This window comes from Coloeus monedula (assembly GCF_965178545.1).
Source record: "Coloeus monedula genome assembly, chromosome: 24".
In the NCBI taxonomy this organism is placed as follows: domain Eukaryota; kingdom Metazoa; phylum Chordata; class Aves; order Passeriformes; family Corvidae; genus Coloeus; species Coloeus monedula.
Genome location: NC_138804.1, coordinates 1,057,182 through 1,083,030, shown reverse-complemented (window position 1 = coordinate 1,083,030; position 25,849 = coordinate 1,057,182). Strand labels below are relative to the sequence as shown.

At 53.2% G+C, this 25,849-nt stretch overlaps 1 protein-coding gene across 1 annotated transcript in view; it reads right to left on the bottom strand.

The window, feature by feature from the left end:
* Positions 1-929: 929 nt before the first annotated feature.
* RUNX3 (RUNX family transcription factor 3) overlaps positions 930-25,849 on the bottom strand; it is a gene marked incomplete at both ends in the record, with an annotated part of 44,444 nt that continues 19,524 nt past the window's right edge. Inside the window, 2 exons of the mRNA XM_082296519.1 lie at positions 930-1,453; positions 12,275-12,439. Of these exons, the coding sequence (XP_082152645.1) occupies positions 930-1,453; positions 12,275-12,439 (689 nt within the window). The remainder of the gene's footprint in view (positions 1,454-12,274; positions 12,440-25,849) is intronic.

Genomic DNA, 25,849 nt, shown 5'->3' with positions numbered 1-25,849 from the left:
ACGGTGGCAAGGCCTTCTGAGCCCCTTGGAAGTGCATCTCAAACATCTTGGATTGTCCTGAAAGCCGCCTTCACTTCAGCCACCATCACTGAGGTTTGCTAAGGGGAGCAAAGAGCTGAATGGTGAGGTCAGGACAAGAGAGCAAACACACAAAACAAAACATCTCCGTAAAAAGTACATCTCATGTGTAAACATAGAGGGGAGGGGTCGGCCAGGCCCGGGGTCAGCCACGTTACTGATTGACAAACGACGACAATGACACGAAAATGAACAATACAACCTCTGTCGTCAACAAATAATAACAATAATCACATCACAGCTCCTGTTCACATGGCTGACTGAGCCCCAGTGCCCCTGGCTGTGCTGCAAACCCCACTGCTCTTTGGTGCTCAGGGACCCTTCACCAGAGGGGAGGGAAGGACAGGAGACAATGGGGGGTTTTTTTCTATTTTTTCTCCTTTTTTTTTCAGTTCGGTCCTCCTGCACTGGCAGAGAGATGGCTCGGACGACTCCCTGGTGTTTTCTCTTCTCGGAACCATTTTGCAGAGGAAGGGTGAGCTTCTTCTCACTTTTGAATGCTTTATGTGGGGAAGAGGTGTGAGTGAGATGAACGAGAAGTGTTCTGCAAGTACCGAACATCTGATTCCACATGTCCTCGGGGTTTTTTTCCCTATGTACAGTCCACATACCTAAAACATACGGAAGGAACCACATCAAGCGACACATTCAAGCCTCGTGGGTGTTCACCTTGAAATGTAACGAAGGTCTTGGTCCATCTTCGCCTGATGTTTGCATGCAGAGGATCCTGGTTTGCTTTGGGTTTGGGAGACTTTGGTTTACCTTTTCCCTCGGCATCGCTTTGGTCGCTCCCAAAAGGAGCCACGATGGTTGATTAAGTTAAAGACATCGGTGCCCCGCTGAGTTCCTCCTTAGTAGGGTCTCCAGACGGACTCATCCATCCTCCCCGTGGTGCTCATGGTGGTGGGGGAGTTGCTGTGGCTGCCGTCCGCGTCCACGCCGTCGTTCTGCGCGCCCAGGCTGGGGTTCATCAGGTTGTTCCCTGCCGAGGCGCTTGTGCAGGACGAGAGCATGCGGGTGGGCGAGCGCTCGCCTCCCGCCACCATGGAGAACTGGTAGGAGCCCGAGGACGTCCCGTAGTACAAGTGGTAGGGAGAGGGGTTGGCCTGGAAGGGCCCGCTCTGGTTCTGCGTGGAGCCGGGGTACGGGGGCGGCAGGTAGGTGTGGTGGAAGCGGGTGGTGGTGGGCATGCTGGTCATGCTGATGCCCCCGATGCCCGTGGCAGAGGGCGTGGCCGTGTAGGGGAAGGCGGCGGACATGGCGCCGGGGTAATGCATCCGCGGGTCGGAGAAGCGCGTCTCCGTCAGCGCCGGCAGCGTCGGGAAGGAGCGCTCGAACTGCCGCGGGTCCGAGAAGGGGCTCAGCTCCGACGTGCCTGGCGGGGTGCAGGAGGAGAGGGGGTGGTTAGATCATTCCCAAGGAATTAGAAGGAAAAGCACCTCTTGGATCTGCCAGGGAAGAGAGCTGGGGGGACTTATATAAAAACCCTAAACCCATTTGTTTAAGTTGCTCCCATTTCCTGTCCTAAAATTTGTTGTTTCCTATCCAAGAAGGGACACGGCTAAGCTGACTTCTCTTAGGGGTCTATTCATCTCCGGCAGATTAAAGCAGCACACCCCATAAACACAGAAAAAAGATGTTTAGCCATGACATCAGCTGTGTAGTAAATAAATGGAGGCAGGCCCCAGACGGCCGGGCCCTGGGATCATCCATCCCTGCTGTATACACACACACACACACACGGAGACAGGCAGGAAAAGCTGGAGCCCAGACCAGCCTGCTAAGCCTTCTTGTGGGTGGCCTGTTCGTGCTGATACCATCAGGGGATGGAGCTGATAAACACACAGCTGAAAACTCCCAAGCCAGGAGCCACAATATCCCTCTGCTTGAGTTCTCTGTGTATTTTTCTCCTTCCAAGAGGATAAAGAGAGTGAGAAATTCAGGCTCTCTGCTGGGGGAAGGGAGACTCGGGGCAGCGTGGTGGGGATGTTCCCCAGCTCTGTTGGATAATGGAGCCCCTCATGCCTTTTCCTGGAGGGTCTAACCCCAAAAGGGGTCACAGCCAGCTTGGAACTGGAGAGGAACCTTGGCTTTGGATCCCATCCTCCTGCGGGAAGCTAAGGTTAGAGGTGGGAATCCACAGCAGAGGCTCCTTTGAGGAGCTGGAGGCATTCCTGTGGCTCTCTCCGCTGTCCCAAGGCTGGTGCCATCCCCAACAGAGCCCAGGAACCTCTGGCCTCCGTGAATCAAGGCAGGGAGAAATGAGTTTTGTGCTCCAAGCAGAGAAGCAAAACCTCTGAGACCTCCTTTATTTTCCTCTTGTTAAAAGCAGGGCCTTTCTCCTTTGCTAGTGGGATGCCATCCAGCCTCCAAAGTGACTTTTTTTGGTCACATCAGCTGGATTTTGTATCCCTCAGAGCAAGAGAATGCGAGGTGAGTATGCTAAACACGCTCATTGGTTTTGGAGATGCGTATCCATACAAACACACACACACAGGATTGTGTGGCTGCTCTGCATGCACAGGGACGTGTGTTTTAGACTTTTAATTACAATGAAGCATTTTAACTTCTCAGGGCTGGTGTTCCAGGCCCCGAAGCATTTCCCCAGGAGAAAACACTTGATTTAATCCCTTCCAGCTACCCAGTGACACGGGCACGCTCTGGAGGAGCAGGTATGGAGGGGATTTGATGTGAACCTCCCTTCTGATCCCAGGTGAGTCCTTCAGCCGTGGAAGGAGAAGGGGAGGCGAGCATCCTCCCTCCCCTGCAGCCCTTTTGCGGGCGCCCGGCAGCGCCTGCCTTCCCACGCAGGCTCCACAGAGGGGAAAGGCGGGGGAGCACCTGGTTTGTGAACGTGGCTGTGGCTTTGGGGCGAGATAAGAGAGGAGCAGCTCAAAGCTGTCCCGAACCGCACTGCTCTGCACACACCCGGCGCTGGAAAGCGCCCGTGGAAGCGTGCTGGGCCGTGCTGGAAAAGCACAGTGCTGGGAAAAGTGCTCCCAACCTGATTTCACAGCCCAGCAGGATGCTGGGACCCATCCCAGAGCCGTGCTACGGCCACAGCTGCTGCCAGGCACTGGGAGCTGAGGTTTGGAGACCAGCTCTGCAAGAAAGAAGCAGCCTGACCACAGCCCCGTGGCTTTAGCAATCCAGCAGCATCACAGCTTGAGATAGGAGCATGGCACAGAAACCCTGCCTGCACCTGGGCTGGAAAGAAAAAGTGCTGTTTTCTGAATGCCTCCCCCAAAATTCAGCAGACCTGCACTGAGAAAAAGCAGCCTCCAAATCCCCCTCAGCCCCCAAAACAGCCAGATTGCTGCTCGCTGCCTTCCCAGATGAAAATCTCCAGTGCTCAGACCATGCTCCTTCATTACTTTTCACAGCTCCATAAATAATATTCCATAAAATGCAAATCGAAATCAAACCTGAGCGCTCAGGGCACATTTCCCTTTTCCTCTACAACGCACTCGAAGAGGGTTTTTTTAGAGGCTACATTTTATTGGCCTGAACTTGCACTGTTTGGCAGTGGGTCCCTGCTACTAATTTAGACAGGAGTGTGTAAGAGTGTTAATTACGGGCTCTGTGTGCGCGATGGGCACGGCACAGCGAGGCCGTGGGGTCTGGAGATACTCAGGTACTGCCTGCCAAACACGGGTGGGCAGAGAGGGAGCTCTGCCAGGCTCTGGACCCCTGGAGAGAGCACTCTGCAGAGCTGGGAGCTGCGAATTTGGATCCCTCAAAAAAGCGAATCCCTCAGTGCGAACCCCTCAAAGGGAACCCACACCCAGCAGAGCCATGAGGTGTCCGAGTGGCCGTGACCAGCTCGCTTTCATCCCCGCCGGCCTTGGGCTCTAAGTCTGACCCAGAATAAAGCTCCGTGACCGGTATGAAGTTAAAAATAAACCCTCAAACCACCCCAAAAACAAAACCCCGGTGCCCCGGCCCGCGCAGGGCCCTCCTGAGGCGGCCGCGGCCCCGCCGCCAGCAGGGGGCGCCCGCCGGGCCCCGGTGAGGCGGGAAGGAGGCGGGAGGGAGGCGGCCGCCAGAGGGGGCCGGGGCCTCGCCTTCGCCTCAGGTCCGGCACCTCGGGGCTGCCCTCTGTCCAGTGTCCTTCACCTCGGGGCTGCCCTTCTGTCCAGTGTCCTTCACCTCCAGGCTGCCCTCTGTCCAGTGTCCTTCACCTCCAGGCTGCCCCTCCATCATGTCTCCTTCATCTCACAACCGTCTCTCCAGCTCAGCACCCTCACCTCAGCATCCCCTCCATCCTGGCTCTGTCACCTCAGGGTTTTCCCTCCATCCCATCTTCTTCACCTCAGGGTTTCCCCTCCATCTTGGTCCTTGCCTCAGGGCTGCCCCTCCATCCCATCTCCTTCACCTCATGGCTGTCCCTCCACGCCAACACCGTCACCTCACAACTGGCCCTTCTGTCTTGGTCCTCGCCTCAAGGTTTCCTCTCCATTCCATCTCCTTCACTTCAGGGCTGCCCCTCCATCCTGGCTGCCTCAGATCAGACCCACACAGCCCCAGCCCCTGCCCTGCATCCGAGGAAATCTCCATTGAAAAAACCCCAGCGAGATCCAAATAAAACATGGCCATTAATGCCCTCCATAACCACCTAACTCAGCAGCAAGAACTCTTTGTCACAGCCAGGATCAAACAGCAACCTGGAGCAAGCAGCTGCTGAGAAAAGCCAGGGAAAAAGGAGTGGGTGAAGCTGCACACTCAGACCCCGTGTTCCCTTTGGAATCACAGCTGAAAATGGGCTTTAAAAACCCCATCTCGCCGTCCCCTTCCCCAGCACATCTCACACACATCTGCTCCGTAGTGCTGCCTCTGAGGATTTACTACGGTTTTCCCTCACTTACTCGTTGTCCAGCCCCCATTTGCTTTTTTGGACCCTGGCAATACGAGCTTGAGTATTTCAGTTGTCCAGTTGCCAATCAAAATATTTGAAGGAAATGTTTATTTTCTTCTCGAAATCACACCAGCTGCTGCACTAACTGAATAAGCCCATTTAGCTGTAAGAATTTAACCATTGTAAGAGTGAATTGAGTCCCCCAACTACTCCAAAATCTGACCCAATCTATCAGCGGAAATGTCAACGTTTTGGATGGGAGTTTGGGGAAGTGTGGAATGTGTATTAAATAAAAGCCATGTAAAGGTCAAAGCCCTGATTAGTAATGCCACTGTCTCCTCCTTAGGGCTGAGCTGCCCCGGGGACCGCGGAGGCCGGGACACACCCCGTGATTTAATTGTGCAGCTGCAATTTGCACCTTTTGAGGACCCCCAAGTCCCCCTGCACGTGGGGCCGGATAGAAACAGGCTTTGAAAGCTGCTCAGCCCCTTTCCAGCAGCTCTCTCTCTCTCTGCCTCGGAGACAATACAGGTCTTTCCTTGGGTGGGTGGTGAGGAGATAAACGCAAAGAGATGCCCTGATGGGAGCCAAACCTCAGCTGGGTCATGGTGGTAAGGGCTGGCCATGAGGTGGGAAGGGCTGGTTCGTGAGGCTGCTAACCACAGAGGTTTCTCTGGGTGTGTTCAGCCGTCTCCCTTAAGACCATGCTGGGTTTGGGAGCTGCCTTGGATGGAGTGGAACTGGTCCCTGCACCCTGGCTGGGTCAGGGCTAGTGGATGTGCTCTGAGGTCGCTGGAAGCCTCGAGGAGATGAGGCAATGGACCCTGCAGATAGTTTTAGGGATTAATGTGCATCCATCCCAACGGAGCAGTGGGTGCTTCCACTGGAACACGTCTGCTCTGCCTGGAGGGAGGAAAGGGCAGCAAAAGCAATGTCAGGACATCTTCAGTGCTGCAGGGACACCTAAACAAGCAGCTCACTCCGGGCACGTGGCAGAGCACAGCACCGGGGCCTGATGTACAGCAGGATCATCATTATCAGATCGTCTGGCTGGGGCCAGGCAGCGACGACGAACGTGTGGAACCTGAGCAGCTCCTCAGCACCGCAGATGCCACCCTCTGGTCCCCACCTTAGAGATGTGGAGAGCGCACAGCGGCTGATGAACGCAGTCAGCAATAAACATGAGCTTGGGTGGGTGTTACACAACAAATACTCCCAGTGTGTGAGACACACAGAGGATAAAGGGAATTTAAAGGGAACTTGATAATGTGGCACTCTCCAAGTGGGTAGAATATAAAATATCTTCAGTCTGGCCGTATATCACTGTTCTAATTCTATGCATATGTGCGCCTTGCAAAATTGTCATGAAAAATCTACCCCGGGGGAAAAAGCTCTCCTTTCCTGTCTTACTCCACAATGATTGACGACAATGTAAACACTAATGATACTTTATGCTTCTGTATATAACACACCAGCATGTGTGTGACGAGTGGGGACAGACATTCCTGCTCTGGATATATGTTTGGCTGGTTTTCCTCTACTCACTTCTGTCATGTTGGACATCCAAAACCATCTTTGAGCATTTTTCTGACCTTTGTCCCTCTCTGCTTCCTTCCCCTGATCACAGCACTCCATGTGGGAGCATGGAGAGGCAGGTGGCCAGAGAGGGAGAGAATCTCCATGGGAAGGTGCACGAGATGCATCTGATCTGTGAAGCCCCAGCTCATCTCTAGAGAAGGCGCCGCTCTCCTCCCCACCCACGCATGCAGGCACGCTCTCACGCCTCTGTCATGTATGTTAACAAGTTCATTTGTTTCCAAGTCAGAGCCAACTAAAAAAGAAAACGGCCCCTTCCTCCCAGCCCACGTAAAATAGAGCAAAATATATTTTGGGGGAGGAGGGGAGGTGTTGAAAAAAAAAGGAGGGTGTGAACAGCATCCGTTGTTACACGCCCATGGAGCGCTGCTCTGTATCTGATAGAACCAGCTCACTAACTGGGTGCACGGACTTCCTCTGCAGAGTCTGAAAAAAACCCAAACCCCAAACCAAAACACAACAACACACAGGCCCTTATCACAGCATCGCCAGGCACCACCTCAACACTGCCAAGCACGTTTGCTGCTCAGTTTTGTGATTCTCCCCGAACACCATGTGCTGTCGTGCACACACACACATGGCCCCAAACCCACCCCGCTGAACAGCACAAACCCAGCTCCTGGGTCCCCTCCCAGCACTTTCAATCCCACCCCAAATATGCTGGGCAGCAGCAGAGCAGGGAAATTCCCAGGTGTTCCCAGCTCAGTGAATCATGCACTGCATCTCAACCTCCTTTGCCAGCCCTTCCAGGTCCATTGGGATGCTCCAATTCACTGGACCCATTCTTCTGGGGAGGACCCTGTTCCTAATTCCAGTGTGGATTTATCCAGAACCATTTCAGCCCCATGTCCTGTGCCTGCAGTGTCCTCCCGAGCTTACATTAGCTCCTCTGCCTCGCCGTGCTCACCCCCTCGACGTATTTACACAGAACAATCAGCTCCGCTCCCCGCCTGCCCTTTGCTAGACTAAACAAGCCCAGCTCTCCCCGCTTCCTCTCCCGGCACAGCCTCGCTCATCCCAGAGCTCTCTGCCCGCATCCCCCTGCCTGGCACATCCCCGCAATCCCCGCCGCTGCATCCCGCCGAGCTAATGAATAACGGTGCTAATTGGAGCGGGTGGGTGGGCTGAGCAGGGATCGCAGGCACTCCCCTCCGCCCTGCCTGCGCTTTGCTCTTTACCTGTATTCAAAGGGTATTAAAACAAATTAACAAGCCCTGACTACATAAAAGGAAGCTGCTGGATTTACAACCCAGCCTGCAGCTAGACCACCTTGCCTGCCGAGCAGGTTTGGGCCAGGCCACGTCTGCCATGGGAATCCCACTGCGGAGGGGTGATGGCACGGGGGGCTGCAGCGGCCAAGAGCCCGGCAAGGCAGCGGCACCCCGGGCTGGGGGCTCCCCACCCCGCTCTGAGTCTGGCACTGCGGATCCCAGCACACTGGAAAATCCCACGTTAAAGGCGGGATGGCAGCGCTGAGGCAAATTCCGAGGGACTCCTTGCTGTTCTGTAGGGATGCAGCACCCTGAGCTGTGGCTTGGGGACGGCCACACGGGCACGGCACAAACGCAGCGGTCATGGGTGCCTGGACTCTGTCCTGGGGGAAGCTCCCATCCAGCACTGCTCTGTGGTTCATCTGTGACAGTTCCATGCCAAATTCACTGAAGGGGCATCACAAATGTAACGGAGAGGAGCAGAAAAGCAGTTTAAAGATAGACACAGAAGCCTGAAAGCAGGCAGGAAACCCATCTCGAGCGTGTTCCTTCCTTTGAGGCTGAAGCTGAATCCCACAATATGTTTTCTTCCCACTAATGCTTGCCTAGCTTCCTTTGGAAACAATTTAGTCTCTGCCCGTGGTAGAATGTTTTTATCCATTAAGAAACGGATATTTTAAAGAAACCATAAGTCAATCTGGACAGGGATTAGGAAGCAGCAATTCAGTGTATTTGCTGGGCCCATAATTCAGGACTTAACCTCAGAGCAGCCACGTTGCATTTCGGAAACAATAGGGGCACTTGCTGCCTATGCCAAGAGGCTTCTTAAAAGTAATGTAATACTTTAAAAATGTATATTTAAAAAGAGAAAGAGAGAGAAAGACTTGACTTTAAATGGCGAAGCATTCTGCTGATGATAAAAATGTTGCGCTGGCCTGAAGTACTGGATTGGGAATGAAGCTGGTTAAAGCTGAGCAGTTTCCAGATCAGGAGATCTGAAGCTCCTCACCAGTGAACACAGAGTCTCCCAAAAACCATTCAGCAGGCACTGGGGCTAGGAGAGGCTTGCAAAAGGGTCCAGTATTTACTGTCCTCCCTGTGAAACCAAGGGAGTTTGGCTTCTCTGGAGCAAAAAGAAGAGTGTGCCAGGGGGATGTGAAGTGCATCAATCAAAACAGCTCGCTCTGGCACCGAGGAGATCCAATCTAAAATCCCTTTGCAATTGTCCTGGTGAGCGCAAGGCCCCTCAATGCTGCTGGACAATGCACACAATTGCTTTTGAGTGGTTGAAGATGTTTCCACCACAGAACTCAAGCGTGGGCGGTCCTGCTCTGCTGCACTGGGAACAAAATGGTTCAGCCTGAGCCACTGCCGAAATGTGGGCAAGGGAGGACACGGAGAATTGGGGGCTGCTCCTGGGGAGGACGTGTGTCTGCCACCATCCCACCCCCCCTGAGCCAGGGGGCCCCGAGCCACAGCTGAAGGCAGACAGAAGAAGTCCCTTTAACATCTTGCTTCACTTCTGAGAGCTACTTGATTTTTTTAAGCTAAAAGGCAAAACTCGACTGAAGCAGGCACGCAAGGCTCTGGCTTCGCATGCCCCGTAATAAGGAACCATTTCAAGCCATCCTAATGACAGCTTGGTGTCTCGCTGCGGGGATGGCAGAGCTGGGATTGCAAAAGCTCAGATTTTCCAGACCTCTCTGGAGAAGCATTGGGCCAAATCCTGAACAGAGGCTCTGCTCAGTTGAAGCCAGGGAAGCAGAGCTGGATGAGGATGGGGGTCTGCCTGTCTGACCTGCCCAGCCACTGGGCCAGATTCTCATCACAGCTACAGGGGATGAACCCAGAGTTACCCTATTTACCCCCCTAAAGCAGTGCAAGTGGGAATGAGATGGTGTGTGCAGGCTTGCCAGTGTCCATCCCATTTGGGGGCAGGCATGGGAAGGGATCAGGTCTCTGCCCATCTGAGTGGGGCAAGGCAAGGCCAGAGCCACTGAAATACCCTGACAGTGGAGAGAGCAGGATCCGACCTGCTCAGCCTCGGAGCTGCGCTCTCTCCTCCCATATTTCCTGGCATGCCCTTCAGGAACCATCGGCTTTCTCTTACCGGGAGGGTTTTGGTTTGAGACCATTTAACCTCAGGATGATCATTTTACATGGGGGCTATTTATAACCTCCAGGGGCTGCTTTACTGAAAGCCTCTGCGAGTGGCTGAGGGCCAGACCCTTCTCCCACTCACAGCAGCGTCCTTGCTGTGATCTCCACCGCGGCCACGGCTTTCGCTCCCAAGGAGGAGAGATTGGACTGGGCCAGAGCAAACACATCTCCCAAGAACCCCGCTTCTCCCAAATTAAAACACTGTCTCCTGCCTGTCTAAAAACCCAAACTCCACGGGCTGTGTTCAGGGATTTGGGGTGCCGGGATCCTGCCAAGGCTGTTTCTGAGCATCCCAGCTCCCAGCCTGGTTTTGCCAGGAGCGGATTAGGCAGCTTGTACAAACTGCTTGGTCAGCAGAACAGGGAGGCCGAGCACCCCCAGCACACGAGTGGAGGGAGCCGGGCACTGGTGGAGAGAAAACCTCCCTGGCCTCCTTTTAATCCCTGCACAGGGATGCTAAAAACATTAACCTTGGGAAGCACCCCCATCAAAGATAGCGGGGGCTGGATGAACCCCAGCCTGCCCCGTCGCCCCTCCCAGCTGGTATCTCGTTCTGCTTTCCACTAATCGGCCTCTCCTGTGTGTTACCCAAGAACGTGCCAAGTCGTGAGAATTACAGGCCTGTTAACTCCCCTGTTATTCTTGGCACGGGCCGGGCTCCACTTGCTCGGGTAAAAATTATGATCTTTGTGAATAAGCTGTGTGTGTGCGAGAGAAAGAGGGGTTTTAAAAATTATGATTATGATTGGTCATAGCCAGAGCTGTGTCAAAAGGACAGGGCTGAGATGAAAATTACTGAGCTGGTCCTGCTCCGAGTTACGCTGGTAGGAACCCACAGTCATTTTAAGACGGTTCCTCCAACTTGGGAACAAGGGAGCCAAGAGCAGAGCGTGCACAAACCGCCTTTTGCAGCATTCCTGGGACTTCGGATTCACTCCGCAGGAATGATTTCAGAGGCTAATTTTGTGTGTCTCCACTCCTGCTGTCACTTGACATTTGGGAATTTGGCAGGGGCGGTAGCTTGTGGCCAACTTCATTTTTTTTCTCGTTGAATTTGTGTCATCACCTGATTCTTTGCTCCAAACGACGCTCTTCGGGTTTCTGGCACTGCAGGGGGCTGTGCTAATTTAAAATACAAATCTATTTTTCTTCCCCCAAGAATCTCTTTCTTTATGATGTGGCCAACGGGACCAGCCTGGAAAACCCTTTCTCTCTCTTGCTTTTGTAAAAAAACTCAAATGATAATCCTACACAAAATGCCCGTGTTCTTCTCCTAAACTGTGCTAATATCAACGAAAATTCCAAGCATGGAGATTTGCATTTCAATGAGAAATAAATTAAATTTTCACTGTAATTTTGGGTTGGGAGGAGCAGCGCAGCTTTTACAGTTCGGCTAACATTTTCAAACATGTTTTTACACCCAAAACCCCCTCTTTGCCAATGACACCGAGCCTTTCAAACAAACACATCCCTTCTGAAAATGCAGCACGAAGGCTTTGGGAGCTTTTTCTAGGAAACCTTCCCAGAAGGGCCACTTCTCACCAAAATTCCAAATACAGACAGCTTAAATGCTATTCCTTGACCTGTTAGTATCTCTGCTGATTTCTGAAGGAAAAGAACCAGTGAGACTAAAAGTGCATGGAAAAGGAGCACGGAAAAGGACAGGAGAAGAGTCTCTTAATTCATCCTGGTGGCATCTGCCTGTGCAGAGAGATGGGAGCAGCACAGCAGCTCGATACTTCCAAATGCCTTGCTTAGTTTGGGACTGAAATTCCAGGATTAGCAGCCTGATCTCTCTCAGGTAACTGCAGTGGCAATTCCTCCCCCTGTCCTGGCAGCAAGCTGCAGATTCCTGGGGAACGCCCAGGGACTCGGGCGCTCGTTGCCGCTGGCAGATCTGGGAAGAGCAAAGGCTCTGTGTGTGTGTGTGTGTGTGCCCGTGCAGGTGTGCATCCGTGTGGGGAATTATGCTGGAGCTGGGCGAGGGATCACCACACTTGGCACCCACACAATGATAAGAAACCGTTGGGATTAGCATGTAAAGCACGGAACAGCCTCTCTGGCTGATGCATAACCATAGCGCGGCTGCCTTCATGTCAGAGGAGCTGCTGGGTTCAAAGTGTGCTGCTCTCATCTCCCTTGCGCTCCTGCTGCTCAGTTGTTCCTCAAAACCCAGATCTCATGGTGCTCAGAGTGATTTAATGGGTGCAAAAAGGCTTCCAAGGTCAAGAAATCCACACAACCCCCTCCGTGGCGCCTTAACCAGGGGAGAGCCGGACTCCAGCTCTAAAATACCAGCCACAGGGCTGTTCCCACTCAGCCATGTCAGGAACACGAGGGTTTGGGGGTGACACTGGGACACCCAGGCAGTTACCTTGGATTGGAGTTTGAGCCTGGGAGCCGAAGTGGCTCGGGGTGCTGAGGGATCCGCGGGGGTTGGGTGTTGTCGGGGTGACTCTCATGGACTGGCGCAGCCGTTCCAGCTCTCCGTAGCGGTCGGTGAAGGGTTTGGCTTGGTCTTCCAGCTTTTGTCTGTGCCCTGGAACATGATAAAAGAGTCTGGTATCTGATCAGTTCCCCTTTGGCTGCAGCACCCTGGTTACACAGGGAGCCAGCAGAGCCTCTGTCTCTGTGGTTTGCTGCTATTCAATGGGTGGCAGCCCCGGCAGAGAGCGGCTCTCAGGGGAGATGGACACAGAGTGACCCCCGGGGGAGGCCCCAGATCATCCAGGAAGTCTCTGGTCAAGGAGCTGGATCAGGATGCCCCTGCCCGAGTGACCAGCCTCCACCAGCCCTCACTGATCCTGAACATGGAGGGGAGACGTGTAAGGCAGGAGAAACCATGTCCTGGTGAAGTGGGGACCGGGGAACCAGCAAACATTGATTTTAAGTATTTTCTACAGCGTTTGCTCATTGCTTAAAGAACAAACTCTCATCTTACTCCAGTCCTCTCCCAGCTCTGCCCACCCAGCGGGGTCAGAGCCAAGTGGGGCTGGAGGAGGCACAGGAGGGATGGGATCAGCCCTCGCTGGTACCACACCTTGGCCACCTCACTTTGCTTCTCTCTGTTCCTCTTTCCTAGCCTTAAAACGAGCAGACTAATCACCCACCTCCCCCAGGCAGGGCAGCAGCTAATGAGCGTTCCTAAAGCACTCCCAGCTCCTTAGGTAGCAGCTGCTGGCACAGGGCAATAATTATTAAATTTATGCTAATTGTCCTGAGGCGAGAGGCGCATGAAATGCACTTGATACATAACTTTCACATTTTACTGTATTAATCATCGCCAAACGGCTTCGCTCTCTCTGGGCCGGATTCCAGTCTCAGTTACACCCGCACAAAGCTGGAGGGGCTCCAGAGGAGCCTCAGCTTTACATCAGTGCGGGGTTCAGACCTTGGTTTCTCCTTGTGCCTTCCCTGCTGCAGCCAGGCTGCCCCACAACACCCCCAGCTCTGCAGCTGCTGCGAAGGGACCTTCCCAAGGTGGCACCGCCTCATCCCGGCACAACCCCAGCGCTCAGGGGCACCGGAGATGTGCAGGCACGCCGGGAGATAGGCTGGGAAGAAACCCTTCTGCAGCACTTCAGAGAGCTGGGCCTTATCAGATCCTGCAGCCCGACATTCACCAAGCCAAGCTCAGTTCTTGGTGGCTTTTAAAGAAGAAAAGCAAAGCAAAGCAGCGCGTTTAAAAGGCGATAAACTCAGGCACCTCTCGCTCGCACCCCCCCTGCCCTTCCCCCTCACATCTGCACAGCTCTGTGAGCCCGGTGTCAGTTTATAGCAAAGTCACAGAAAGTCCCCACACTTCCCCCTCTTTAAATCCAGCATCTGATGTTTCCTGATCTCCCATTTGCTCAGCTCAGGCTGCACTTGCCAGGCTGTCTGTGAAGACGCCGCATGGCTGGGATGGGAGGGAAGAGCATCAGCTCCAGAGGGGAACTCACACGCCCAGCTGGGCTCCCACCAGCAAACCCCTCCCAGCCACAGTTTCTGAGGGGCTTTGACCCCCCTCTGCCATCTCCACACGCACCAGCCCCTCCAAGCTCTATAATCCCTTCCAGGGGTGTGAGAATCCAAACTGGACGGAAAACATGCTGGCACCAGAGAGGAAAACTTGGTGAGGACGAGCCCGGCAGAAAGCAAAAACCCAGCAGTATTTTGAAAATGTATTTTCCCTGCTGTGTGAAGTAAACCAAGGAAACCTCAAAGCAATGCCATAAACGATCTCTTCTCATCTCTGTGTGTCCCCAGACCTCAGGCACCTCTGCATTATCCAGGGCCTTTGGAGTCAGGAACAGCATCAGTCACACGTTGCTTTCCCCAGGGGAAAAGTATGTGCACTGAGGTGTCTTGTTTTTGCCCACATTTTATTATTTCACTATACAGTTAAGCACAGAAGAAGAAAAATAGGGTTATATTTCACCTTTAACCAGTTTTTTTTGGGGGGCAGAGCTTCACAGGAAAGCCAAAAGGACTTCAAAGACCCAGAAATCGAATGGAAATTAAATTCCCTTCCTCTATCTCAGCACAAACTCTATCCTGTGGTGGTATCTGGCATGTGACGGGGAAAATCCTGAAAAAATATATCAAGTGATCTCTATGCTGATAATGTTTTTAGAGATTATTCAGCCGTGCAACCCGACCAAGGACTTCATGTGGCTGTGTCATGCTGCACTGTGGTTGCTCCCGTCCCCGCGCTGTCTGAACACGGGCACAGCCCCGTGGGCTTTGTTACCCTCGAGCAAACACCCTCTAGAAGGGGCTGGTTTGTGGGGAAACCCACCAATTACCATCAAAAGCCCCAAACCCCTGAAACTATCTTGCTGAAAAGAAAGTGGAAAACTTGATGCAAATGTAAGTCAAGGCGAACACGGGGGTGGTGGGATCAGGGCTCTTCCCAGCTCTCCTAGACCCTCTCCAATCTGTGTCCCCACATGTGGGATCTGGCAGCCCCAAACCCTGTGAAACAAGGCAGAGAATGAGTTAAAAAACCACCAACTTGGCCTGCCAGCCCTCTTTAGCTCAGGCTGTCTCCCCAGGACTTCCTGCCGCTTGTCACTTAGGGCTGGGGACGTCAGACTTTGTCACGCAAGAGAGAATCGCTGTTAATGGGTTTCTTTCATCAGAACAACCTGAGCTTTTTAATTTCTGCAGCGGTTGGCTTCATTAAAAGCCCTTCCCCATCTGCCCACAGCTGTCATGGAGAGGAAACCAGTGAACAATAGCTCATACCTTAGAGAACAGGAAGGTGGTTTCTACCTTCACCCAAGCACTGACTCAAAGCCTCCCGAAGCCAGTGGGCGGATTTTCACTCAACTTCAAACAGCCCCAGCCCTCATCCCAAGAAATCTGTCTGAGAAGCCTTAATCACCTCAGCCTGTGAATTTTGGGGCACAAAAGCTGCTGCTGGGGTTGGAGATTCTGCACTGCATTTCCAGCTGGGCCAGCGCTGGCTTGCAGGTCAATATTTATGGAAACAGCAGAGCTCAGTACGATCAAATGGTGGCAGCTCCTGACCTTGGGCACTCCTTGTCAGCAGCACCAGGGTTTTAACGCTGGATCGGGTTTCAGAATCGGTTAACTCCAGTATTGAACATGACATGATGTAAACATTGACAGATCACCTACGATCCTGATGTAATAACAAGATCTGTATCAGCATATCAAACAAACGATCCCATTGAACACTTCCCAGCTGGAAGAGCCGACGTGAATTTGACACTTTAGGCCAGTAATAAGAAGCATACTGGAAGTTTTGGGTGTTTCCTTGGAATGCAGACAGCGAAGCAGTGTGTGCCACACGAGCTCGAGCCCTCAGAGCTATGATTTAGAGACATGCTTTCTGCATTAAAATATTTCAAAGACCAAACAGAGCCTGCTCTTCCTTCTAAGAGTGTGCAACCTGATGTGGCTTCCCAAGCCGGGACTGGGATGGGGTTTCCAGGCTGTGGAGGGGGAGTTCCAAAAAGCAGCTGATTTTCCCCAGATCACTGAGATGCAGAATATAAAGTTGATCAAAGGTACAAAGGAGCTCCAGGAACTTGATGGCTCGAGTGACACCAAAATCCCACAGCTGAGAGATTTGCTTCAAAAAACCCCTCCCTGGGGTGAGTGGGAGCCCCAGCCCCCTGATTTCTCTGTAGATGAAGTCAGATGAGAGCCGAGGAGCTGCACAGTCTCCTCCCACCCCTGCTGGGCTCAGAGCTGGGTGTCACGTTCATCCCCAGCCCCTGGCTCAGCCCCGTGCTGCCGGGGGCCGGGAGAGCAGATGTTGGGAAGTGGCTTGGCCCTCCCCGGGAGCCTGGCTGCGGAATGCTGGCGGCAAGCTGGAGCGGAGGAAACGCCGAGGGACGCTCATGAACACACACACACACACTGCAGATCAGTGCCTCAGCCCCACACAGGAGGAGACGAGAGCCAGGAGAGGGCATGGGCTGGCACAGCAGCTTGAGCCACGCTCAGCCACCTTCAAAGCATCCAAGCATCCCCCTGGCATTCCATCGTCCTCCCACCAAAGCTCCCACCAAGGCTCTGCCCAAACATTCCCAGCCTGACTCCAGGGCTGAGCCAAGCTCACCAGGAGCAGTCCCTGCACACAAAGCCATGGCTTCGTCTCTACACGTCCGTGAGAAGGGACCACAAGAAAGCAATCAGCAGTGGATAAACTCCATCTCAATGTGCAAAACACCTTTCAAATCCCTGCCGTAGCCCTGGAAATAGGTACTTCAGAGAGACACGCCAGTCCTCTGCAGAGGCTGGAATTTTTCCCCAGTCTGAGTCTCGGCTAGACTATCAAGTCCCAGCATGTGCTCCAGAAAGAAGCCACATGTGAAACTCCTGTGTTATGGGAACAGCAGGCCTGTCCCTTGCAGCAGATGCTGGGCTGGTTTCATCTTCGCACACCTCTAACACAGGGCAAGAACATCGCTCAGGTCCTCCCTGGAATCCCACCTCCAGCTCGAGACCTGCCAGGGGAAATTCCCAGCCAAGAAGACTTCGGTGGAGCCCCACTGCCAGGGAAGGAGGGAAGGGAGGACAGTGCAGAGCAGGGAGCTGGAAGGGACTCAAAGATGACGCAGGATGACGGAGGTGCCCTCCGAGCCCCGGTGAGCGCCAACCCCACTGCTAAAATCAGAGCTCAGGAGTTCACAGGAGGGAGCAGGAGGGAAATGTTGGGAGGCACCGTCCCTTGTGCTGCTGAACAAAGTCAGGCACAGATAACTCATTATTCACATGTTTGAAGTTGGCCTGCTTACGCCATTTGGAAGGAGAATCAGTCACGGCCGGGCTTTGCTTTGGTTTCCTCTGGCTTTCGTGAGACACTGCTGCTACTGTGTTTCTGCAGCTCGGGGAGAAAGGGGAGTGTGGCGCAATGCACCCCGGCTCGCATGTCCTGGCACAGCGTTTACACCAACAACCAAAGGAAAATAATATTTAAAGGGGTGGGGGAGAGAATTAGGAGGGGGGAAAAAAAGGAAAAAGAAAAAAAGGCTGCTAATTTATAAAGCTTTTTTAGCTGGTGGTGGTCTGAGATGAATTGGCTGCCTCTAAAAGGATGAAAATAAATATCCCTCTTTTTGAAGGAAATAGGCTGGCTCCGGGCCAGCTGGCAGGAAGCACAGAGATATGTTGCATTTACAGTAGGTTTTTTAGTGTCTGAAGCTCCAGCAGCGGGAGAGATGTTCGTTCTGGGCAGGCTGGTATTGATTAGGAGGCTTTGGGAGCCCCTGATCTCCTCTCACTCCTGGCTTAGTGCTGAGACTTTGCCTCTGCCTCTCTCCTTGCCCACCCTGTGCCCGCCCTGGTGAGTCTCTGATAAACCCTGTCGGGGCCTTTGATTGTGCTGGGAGACCCCAAAACTGAGCCCTCTGGAAGGAAAACAAAGCAGGGCATTAATTTAAACAGAAATCCAGAGTAGTGCTTCCAAAAGCTCTGGGGACGGGAGAGCTGTGGCCCGTTCCCAAATCAAAGGGAACATCATGCCCAAATTTCCACGCAACTGCTGCTCAAATGCCTGAAGGACTCGGGCTCTCCATTCCCAGAGTTTCAAGAGTCTTTCTGGATTTGCAAAAATATTTGAAGCCCTTTGGAACACAGGGAAAGCTGGGGGCATTCTCAGCAGTGGGTAAAATTCAGCAGGTTTAAGCATTCAGCCCACTTGTGCCTTGTTGAGAACCCTCACCAGTGCTTTCCTGCCTTTTTCAATCCGTAAGAACTCTGAAAATCTGCCCCGAGACTGCGGAGCGAACAGGGTGGGGGTTAAAAGTTGTGATTTACAGATGTGAAAGCTGCAGCCCGGGTGTCACAGAGCAGCAGGTGGGTGCACATCTGCGGGAAATCGGGCAGCTTTCAGAACAGGGTGCAAAAACCACCAGCCCTGACGGCCTCTCTGCAGTCACTCCCCGTTCCAGGAAGGCAAAATTCACTTATGGGCTGTGACCTGGTTCTCATGGAATCAGGCAAACTCCCTGATTCCAATATTCCCAAGCTGGGTGCTGGGGAGGAAGCAGACAGATCTCAAGGACATCCAGCTGGTATTGCCTCAGCCCTGGCTGAGATCAGATTTTCAGATTCCATAGATCCATGGAGAGATGCCAGTCCCGGTGAGTTCCTGCTGCTATCTAACAACCTGGACTGGGACCTACCAGTAGAGCTGGTTTCTCCCAGTTTGCAACCTGTTCCATTAGGGCAAGCACATCACATTCCTTGGGGTGACACTGGTTAAGGACACTCTGCCTGGGATGGGGAGGACCAGCTGCTGGGTTCAGCCCTGTGCAAGGAATGTGCCGTGGTTCAGCTGATGGAGCTGAGATGTCCCTGGCGCTGTGGGGAGGGAGCAGCACTTTGCCAGCCCAGCCTGTCCCGTTGGGAGCAGACCTGAACTTTCTCAAGGTTTGAGGATGCTGAGCGCTGCTTTTCCCCTTTGCCCCAGGACAGAGCTGGAGCTGAGCCCTGGCATTTGAATACTGATACCCTTGATCCCAGGACTGAGCTCCAAGCTCCATCTCCAGAGCCTGGCTGGAATTATCCTGCTGGATAATTACAGCTCCTGCTGAGCTTTGCACGGGAAGGAGGAGCCCCAGAGGGATGGCACCTGCACAGCACCCTCACCTTCCCTGCATCCTCCCCAAAACCACGGGAGCAGAGCTAAGCACGGGAAAAGGGGCTGCCTGCTCCCACACCTGATTTGGGGATGGGGAACCTCCCAGCACGGAGGTTCCCATCCCGCTGCCACCATCCCCAGAGGCTGGGAAGGGCACCAAGGACACTCCCTGCTCACTGTGCTCCTCTTCTTCCCCCCCTCTCTGCCCCCTCCCACCACGGCACGTAGAGACACTGGAAAGAGTAAGAGAAAATAATGCAAACTCATGTCTGAGCCCCTTCCGCTGCAGGAGGTGATTGATCTGGGGCTGACTGCAGGACAGGTGACTCCAGCAGCGGAAGAGAAGGGTCTTAGGAACTGAATTTCATCTCATTCTGAGTCAAATCCTCTTCCTCCCTCCGCCACATCATTAAAGTGATTGGTTGCGCTGATAAGCCCTTTTGGGAGGGAGGAACAAGATGTGTCCTGCCTGACATCTGATGTGATCTTGCGGTTTTGTTTGATAGTTCTGGTCCTTTAGCTGTTGTCTTCCCTGAAACAAAACTTGCCTTTTAGCACTGGCTGTATTTTCCCCCCCTCTCTCCTTTCCAATCTGTGACCCTTTGCTCTGTCCTCCCGAGCTCCCCAATCCTCCCTGAGTGAGCTGGGGCCACGCTGCATTAACAACCCTGCAAATCCTCCCTGGCAGCCTCCTCCACATCCCCTGCTGCCCACCAGGAGTTACAGACAGGTAAACTGAGGCACGGGGCAAAACGCTGCTCCTTTGGGAAGGAGCAAAGTTCACCAATGGCCTTGCTGTGATGCTCACAGATATTCCTTTTTGCTGCCACCTGCCTCCCATACCAGCCCACTCATCCTCCTGCACAGCTCCCTTTGGATCATGCCACTGGACTGAGCAGGAATTTCTTTTGCTGTGTATTTGAACAGCCCCCGGCACAACCCGACACAGAGCACCACCAACATCCTGGAAAAAACCTTCAATGTAATTAATCCCCCAAACATCCCTAGATGACCCCCAGATCCCACCAGAAAACCCTTTCGCTCAGTTTAATCTCTCCCAATTACTTTATCAATGCCCATTTCTCTGATTCTGAGTTACTTCCAATGCCACCCCAGGGCCAGGTTTGCCTCTTCCACCCCAGCCCAGAACTGTGCCCTGAGGTTTTCCCAAAGCTTTCAAAAGCAGGACGTGTTGCAACCAATTCCAACAAAGATTCCTTTGTAGGACGCAAGCAAAAATAATTTCCCTGCTCTGACTCCCAATATTGCTGCACTTAGAAAATATTGGCCGTTTTCAAGCAAAATGATTTCGAAGTTATTACGCAGCAGGCGATTGGAAAAGAGAGGTGGAATTTACTGTGTGTGGCAAATAAAATAATGAGAGGAGTGGATTTACTGGAGCCCAGATAATTTCAGCTGCTTTATTATTCCTTTTGAGGCTGGATTACAGCCTCCAGCTGCAGCACCAAAGGCCCTGGTGATGCAAACCCAGTGCTTGGAGCACTGTCAGGCAACTTCCATTCCTGCTCTGCTCTCCCCAGGGAATTCTCCACACCCTGGTGTCCCCTGGCACATCCCCGTGTCCCACTGAGGGGCCGCAGGTGCCCCCTGGGGCTGGGGGTTTTTGTCCCTGAGGGGTTTTTATCCACCCCCAGGAGCCGAGCACTACTCCCCCTGGCAGGATTGGCCCCAGCAGGGTTAACTGGGATAGGAACGGGAGGAGGAGGTGGTTTCACATAATTGCCTTCCCTGCGTGTATGGACAGCGGCCCCACTGCCCCAGCAGGAGCACAGGGCCCTGGACGGCCCCGGCGCATCCCAAAGGGGGCGAATTTCCCTGCTGGGATCAAAACACGTTAGAGATGGGAATATAGAGAGAGAAACCTCCTGGGCAACAAGTGCCGACCTGCAGAGGCTCCTGCAGGAATTGAGGAGCCCCAAGGCTCCCCCAAAGGCTCCTGAATGAACCGAAGCCCTTCCACTCCTGCAGGCAGGGCTGGATCAGCACAGGGAGCAGACACCCACGAGCTGCACGGGCTCCATCCCACAAAACCAGAGGCTGGAGCACAGCTGGGATTAGTCTGATGTGTCAGAGCACCATCCCAAGAACATGCACAGGATATCCAAGGATATCCCAAGGGAAGCACCACGGCAGGTCCCTCAGCAGCAGGAGCCATGCCAAAGCTCCGGGGTGGGTGCACGGAGTTTCCTTAAACACCCTCCTCAAAGGGCCTCGGCAGTGCCAGAACTCAGGCAATGGGGAAGCCATAAAGGGCCACGCAGGATTTCCTCCTCTTCCTCCCCAGGGAAGGGGACAGGGCTCCAGAAGTGGGAAATCAGCTTGTTTTAAGTACTGAGTATTAAATTAGATTACAGCAATTTTACATGGACAAATCACTGTCCAGGAAGTGCTGAGGTCATTTATTTGTTGAAATTATCTTGGATTGATTTTGCTGCATCTTTTTTTTCTTTTATTTTTTCCTTCTTTTTGCCATTTCCCTTTTGGTTTTTTTTCCTTCCTTATTCCCAGACAATCTGGGAACTGTCTGTGTCTTTATTTCTAGGTAAGGACAAGCAGGGAAATAAAACAAAAGACCTCAATAATACCCAAAACTATCACCCCACAGGAGCAATTCAGCACCGAGTCTGCTTTTAATTACAGAAAACATCTCCAGCTCAAGTTTTACACAGCTCCACGAGGGAGCCTTTTGGCCAAGATAAAGATCTGGAATTGGACAATACTGGCACAACCTACCCCTGTCCTGGGTCTCCACTTGAGCTTCTGAGAGGCACAAGACCCTCCAATAATTTATTCTCCAAGCAATTCCCAAAACTCTGAGGACAAAAGGTGCAGAAAGCACAGGATCTCTGCCTCGAGGTCCAAAAGCTGCTTGTAGGAATATGGGAACAGGGGATCATCTTGCCCCTGCTCATCTTTGGCTCCCATCCTATAACCCCACTCCCTCTTCCTCACCCTCAGCTGTTTCAGGCTGTCCCCACTGACACTCGTCTGCCACTCAGTAAATCCCAATTTCCCTGTGTCCCAGGAATGGGAGAACTCCAGGTTTTATTTCGCCCTCTCCAGACTCGCAGAGCTGCCATCCCAGAGAGCATCATCCCAACCTTCCCACTGCGCTCCCAAACCCTGCAGAGCTCTCCCAGCTCCCCATCTCCCCTCAAAGTTACTTCAAATCATAACAAGACCTGTATTTATCCCTTCTGAGGAGCAAACACAGCACAGATTGACACGAATCCCCTCGGAGCACAGGTCCAGGCCACACAGCATCCCGAGGCAGGCCTAAAGCCCCCCAGGCTGAGAAGCCGCTTTGCTGGGGGGTTCCCAGCCCTGCACAGATAATCCACTTTTCCCAAAGGTAACAGGAAGGTTTCAGTTTCATATTTTCCTCTTCTTTCCCCCAAAACAAAGAGGGAAGCCCTAAGAGATGCTTTTTGTTACAAGCAACGACCAGGACTCAGAAACCTCACCAGAAACCATCCCTGCTTTGAAAGAATCCAAAATTTAGCACAGAAATAACCAGCTCTGTGATACATTAAAGAACATGTTGTACTTTTGGTGGCATTGAAGCCATGAAGGCATGAAAATAGGATGCTGCTAACCAAGTACAATACTGCATCTCTCTTCCCCTCCCTGAGTCAAACAGGGTTTCAGTTTTGCTGTTTCTGGGAATAAATCTCAGCCACGAGGGATGGGGAAGGCAGACTCGTTTTTCTAGCACAACCCTGTGCTTCTTTTTTCTCTCTAGCTTCCAACTGGAGCTTCTACTAGGAATAAAAGGGGGAAAAAATCCCTTCTACTGGCAGGTGTGGGTTGGAATAAGATGGTTTTTAGGGTCCTTCCCAAGCCTGTGATTCTGTGAAAAGCCTCGCAGCACAGACTCCTCTGAACCTGAGAAACTGATTCAGATGCACCCTCAGTCAATAAATAAAGAAGTGAGAGAGGCTTTTGCAGGGTGGTTTGCAGCCACTCTGCGGTTCAGGGAGCCGGGGCCGGGCCGGGTGTGGGATGGAGGTGCCATCCCAGGGGTGAGATCGGGCTGTGGGCAGCGGGGCTGAGGTGCGGCCGGGGCAGGTCAGGACCCTGCTTTTATCCCTTCAAGGTGGAGAGAGGAGCCCCAGCGAGCTGTGTGTCATCCCAGGGAGTGCTGAGAGAACCCTTCCTCTTCCCAGGTTCCCAACTGGGCAGCACAAACTGGGAAGAGATGTCCCAGCAGCCGGGCTGGGGCACCCAGGGCCACGGGCACCCTCCTCCCACAGCCACCTCAGCACTGCTGTTAACAGAGCCCAGCCCAGGCTGGATTTACAGACAAGGTTTCCCCTTTCCACTCCATCTTTCTCCCAGTTTTTTGCTTTTTAACCTCATATTCAAGCCAAGAGCTCACAATGCATGAGGTGAGGGCAACCAGCACCCACCAACCACCAGCCCCGCGGGGACAGCGATGCCACAAACACCTCCACAGGCAGGGACAGGGGGGTCCCACCCTCTGCTCATCCCAAACTCTGCATTTCTGCTCATCCCAAACTCCTCATTTCCCAGCTCAGAGCGCAGGGCCGGGCTGTGAGTCCTCGTGGGAGGGAAACCCTCGCTCAGCTGAGGCTCTGAGAAGTCTGAAAGCCAAAGAGCAGCAGCGGTTCCTGGAAATGCCTCGGCACCGGGGGAGGTGAGAAGCCTCCCACCCGCTGGCTACGTGACAGGACAGCAGCTGCCTGGGGGCAGCCAGAGCCTGGTGGGGGCAAGGAGCCTTTTTTGGGGAGGAAAAAGCAACCACTGAGGGAATTTGGGGCTGTGCAGGATGGGCCCAGCCAGAAAAACCCTGCAAGGACAACGAGGTGGGAGAGGGGATGTGAAATGCCCACATGCCACAAGCCCCCTCCTCCCAGTCCAAGCCACGCTGAGGACACGTTACTGCCACTCATTGCGGTCACACCAAGCAGGGACATGACTGAAAGCACGGAATCTCTGATGCACACCCCAAAAATGAACAGGGCAGGAGGCCCCAACAGCCAGCACGTCCACAGTGCTGCCAGGGCCGAGCAGGCAACGAGGGGGGACACAGGGATCCCGTGGGGACAAATCTTGGTCTCCCTCCTCAACAAGGACAGCAGGGATGGGGTGGCAGACAGAAAGAAGGGATTAAATCCAGAAGGGATTTAGAAAATGGGGAGAGAGGTTAAAGACTGAATGGTGGCAAAAAAAGAGTCAAAGAGGGGAGGAAAGGAATTTAAAAGGGGGGAAAAAGACTTTGCACAAGAGTTCTGGGCAGAAAGGGGCTGGAGCTGTGAGAAGGAGCTGGGAGGGAGAAGGGAAAAGTGAGAGCAGAGAAGGTGAGAGCCTTGAGAAGGAAAGGAAGGGGAAGGGAAGGCAGCCAGCAGTGGGCTGTGAGGGGGAGGCCTGGGGATGCTCCCATTTCCCCAGGAATGGACTGAACGTCCCTGTACAGCTCCCAACCGTTCATTTCTCCCTGTTCTGCCTGCTGGGGGTGATTTTGCAGCAGCTGTGGATGTGAGAGGGTTTTGCAGCAGGGCTCCTGCTGAACACGGGGCTGCAGAAAGGGGGGGAAAGAAGGAAATTCCACAGGAAGTTCAAATATTTTATTACTTCCTGTTTGTACAAAGTATGTCAACACTTGGCACCCGCTGTGCTATTTGTTTAGAGCTAAGGTGCCAACTTGACAGAATGTCCTTTTTTTTCCCTCCAGATCTAACCCAGAAGGAGCTGGAGCACAAGGAAAAGGAGCTCAGAGTGAGCGGGGCACTGGGAGGAGCCTGGCTTGGAGGAGATGCTGAAGGAAAGCCAGCGCTGCTGTCACCCCTGGTGCTGCTCCTGGAGGCTCCCAAGGGAGCCTCCTCCTGCGCCAGCTCTCCTGCTCCCTCTTTCCCTGGCAGGGCTCTGCCCGTCACTCGCTTCCCTGGGATCTCCCACCCACCCCTGCTCGGCCTCAGACTCCTCAGAAGTTTTTTCTGGGCACAGCCTGAGTTAAAAGCCTTGCTCAAGGGCTGAGATAAAGCGATGGGCCAGGGCAGAAGATGAATGGGATGCTCAGAGGTGGAGCCCAGCCACAGTTCTGGCCCCTGGAGCCCACAAGGACGTTTGCTGGAGGGATTCTGCTGCAGCTGAGAAGACGCTGCCCAGGGCTTTCCCAGGACACCCAGACAAATGGCCAATTCTTTCCACGTTAAGGATGGGTTTTGTCCTCTCCACCAGCCCCACATCAGCCTCCAGCCCTGCCCAGTGCTGATCCTCACAAGAGGAGCCAACACACACCGTGGCCCATCTTTTGAAGCCAAGAAGGGGAAAAAATTCCATGTATCCACACACAGATTAACATATGTGTTAAAAAGTGTATATAATAGATATAAATATAAAAATTGCAGCTCCTGCTGGCAGCTCTCACCCCCCCCACAGCCAAACAAGGCAGAGCAGCACCAGCCACGGTGTTTGGCCCAAGGTGGGGATCACCAGGGCTGTGCCAGCCCCAAATGCCACGCCGGGTGCCAGTGCTGGCACTGCCAGGGTGCTGTGCCCGGGAGCCACCCAGTGGCAGGTGAACCAGGAAAACCTCGGCTTTCCAGGATCATTTTACAGCTGCTGTTTCCACACCCAGGGCTTCTGCAGAGCGGGAAGGGGGGAAAGGCGTTATTTGATTTTTTTTTTTTTCCTTTCGAAATTTTCGTCTTCATTAGAAAATGTGGCAAAAAAGAGATTTTCTAAAAAATGTTTTTCTTCCACTGGAACTTCATCAACCATGAGTTCAAGCCCCAGGGTCAAAGTGGGAGCCAAAACATGACCTTTACTGCCAACAAATCTATGATTGCCTGAAAAAAAATCCCA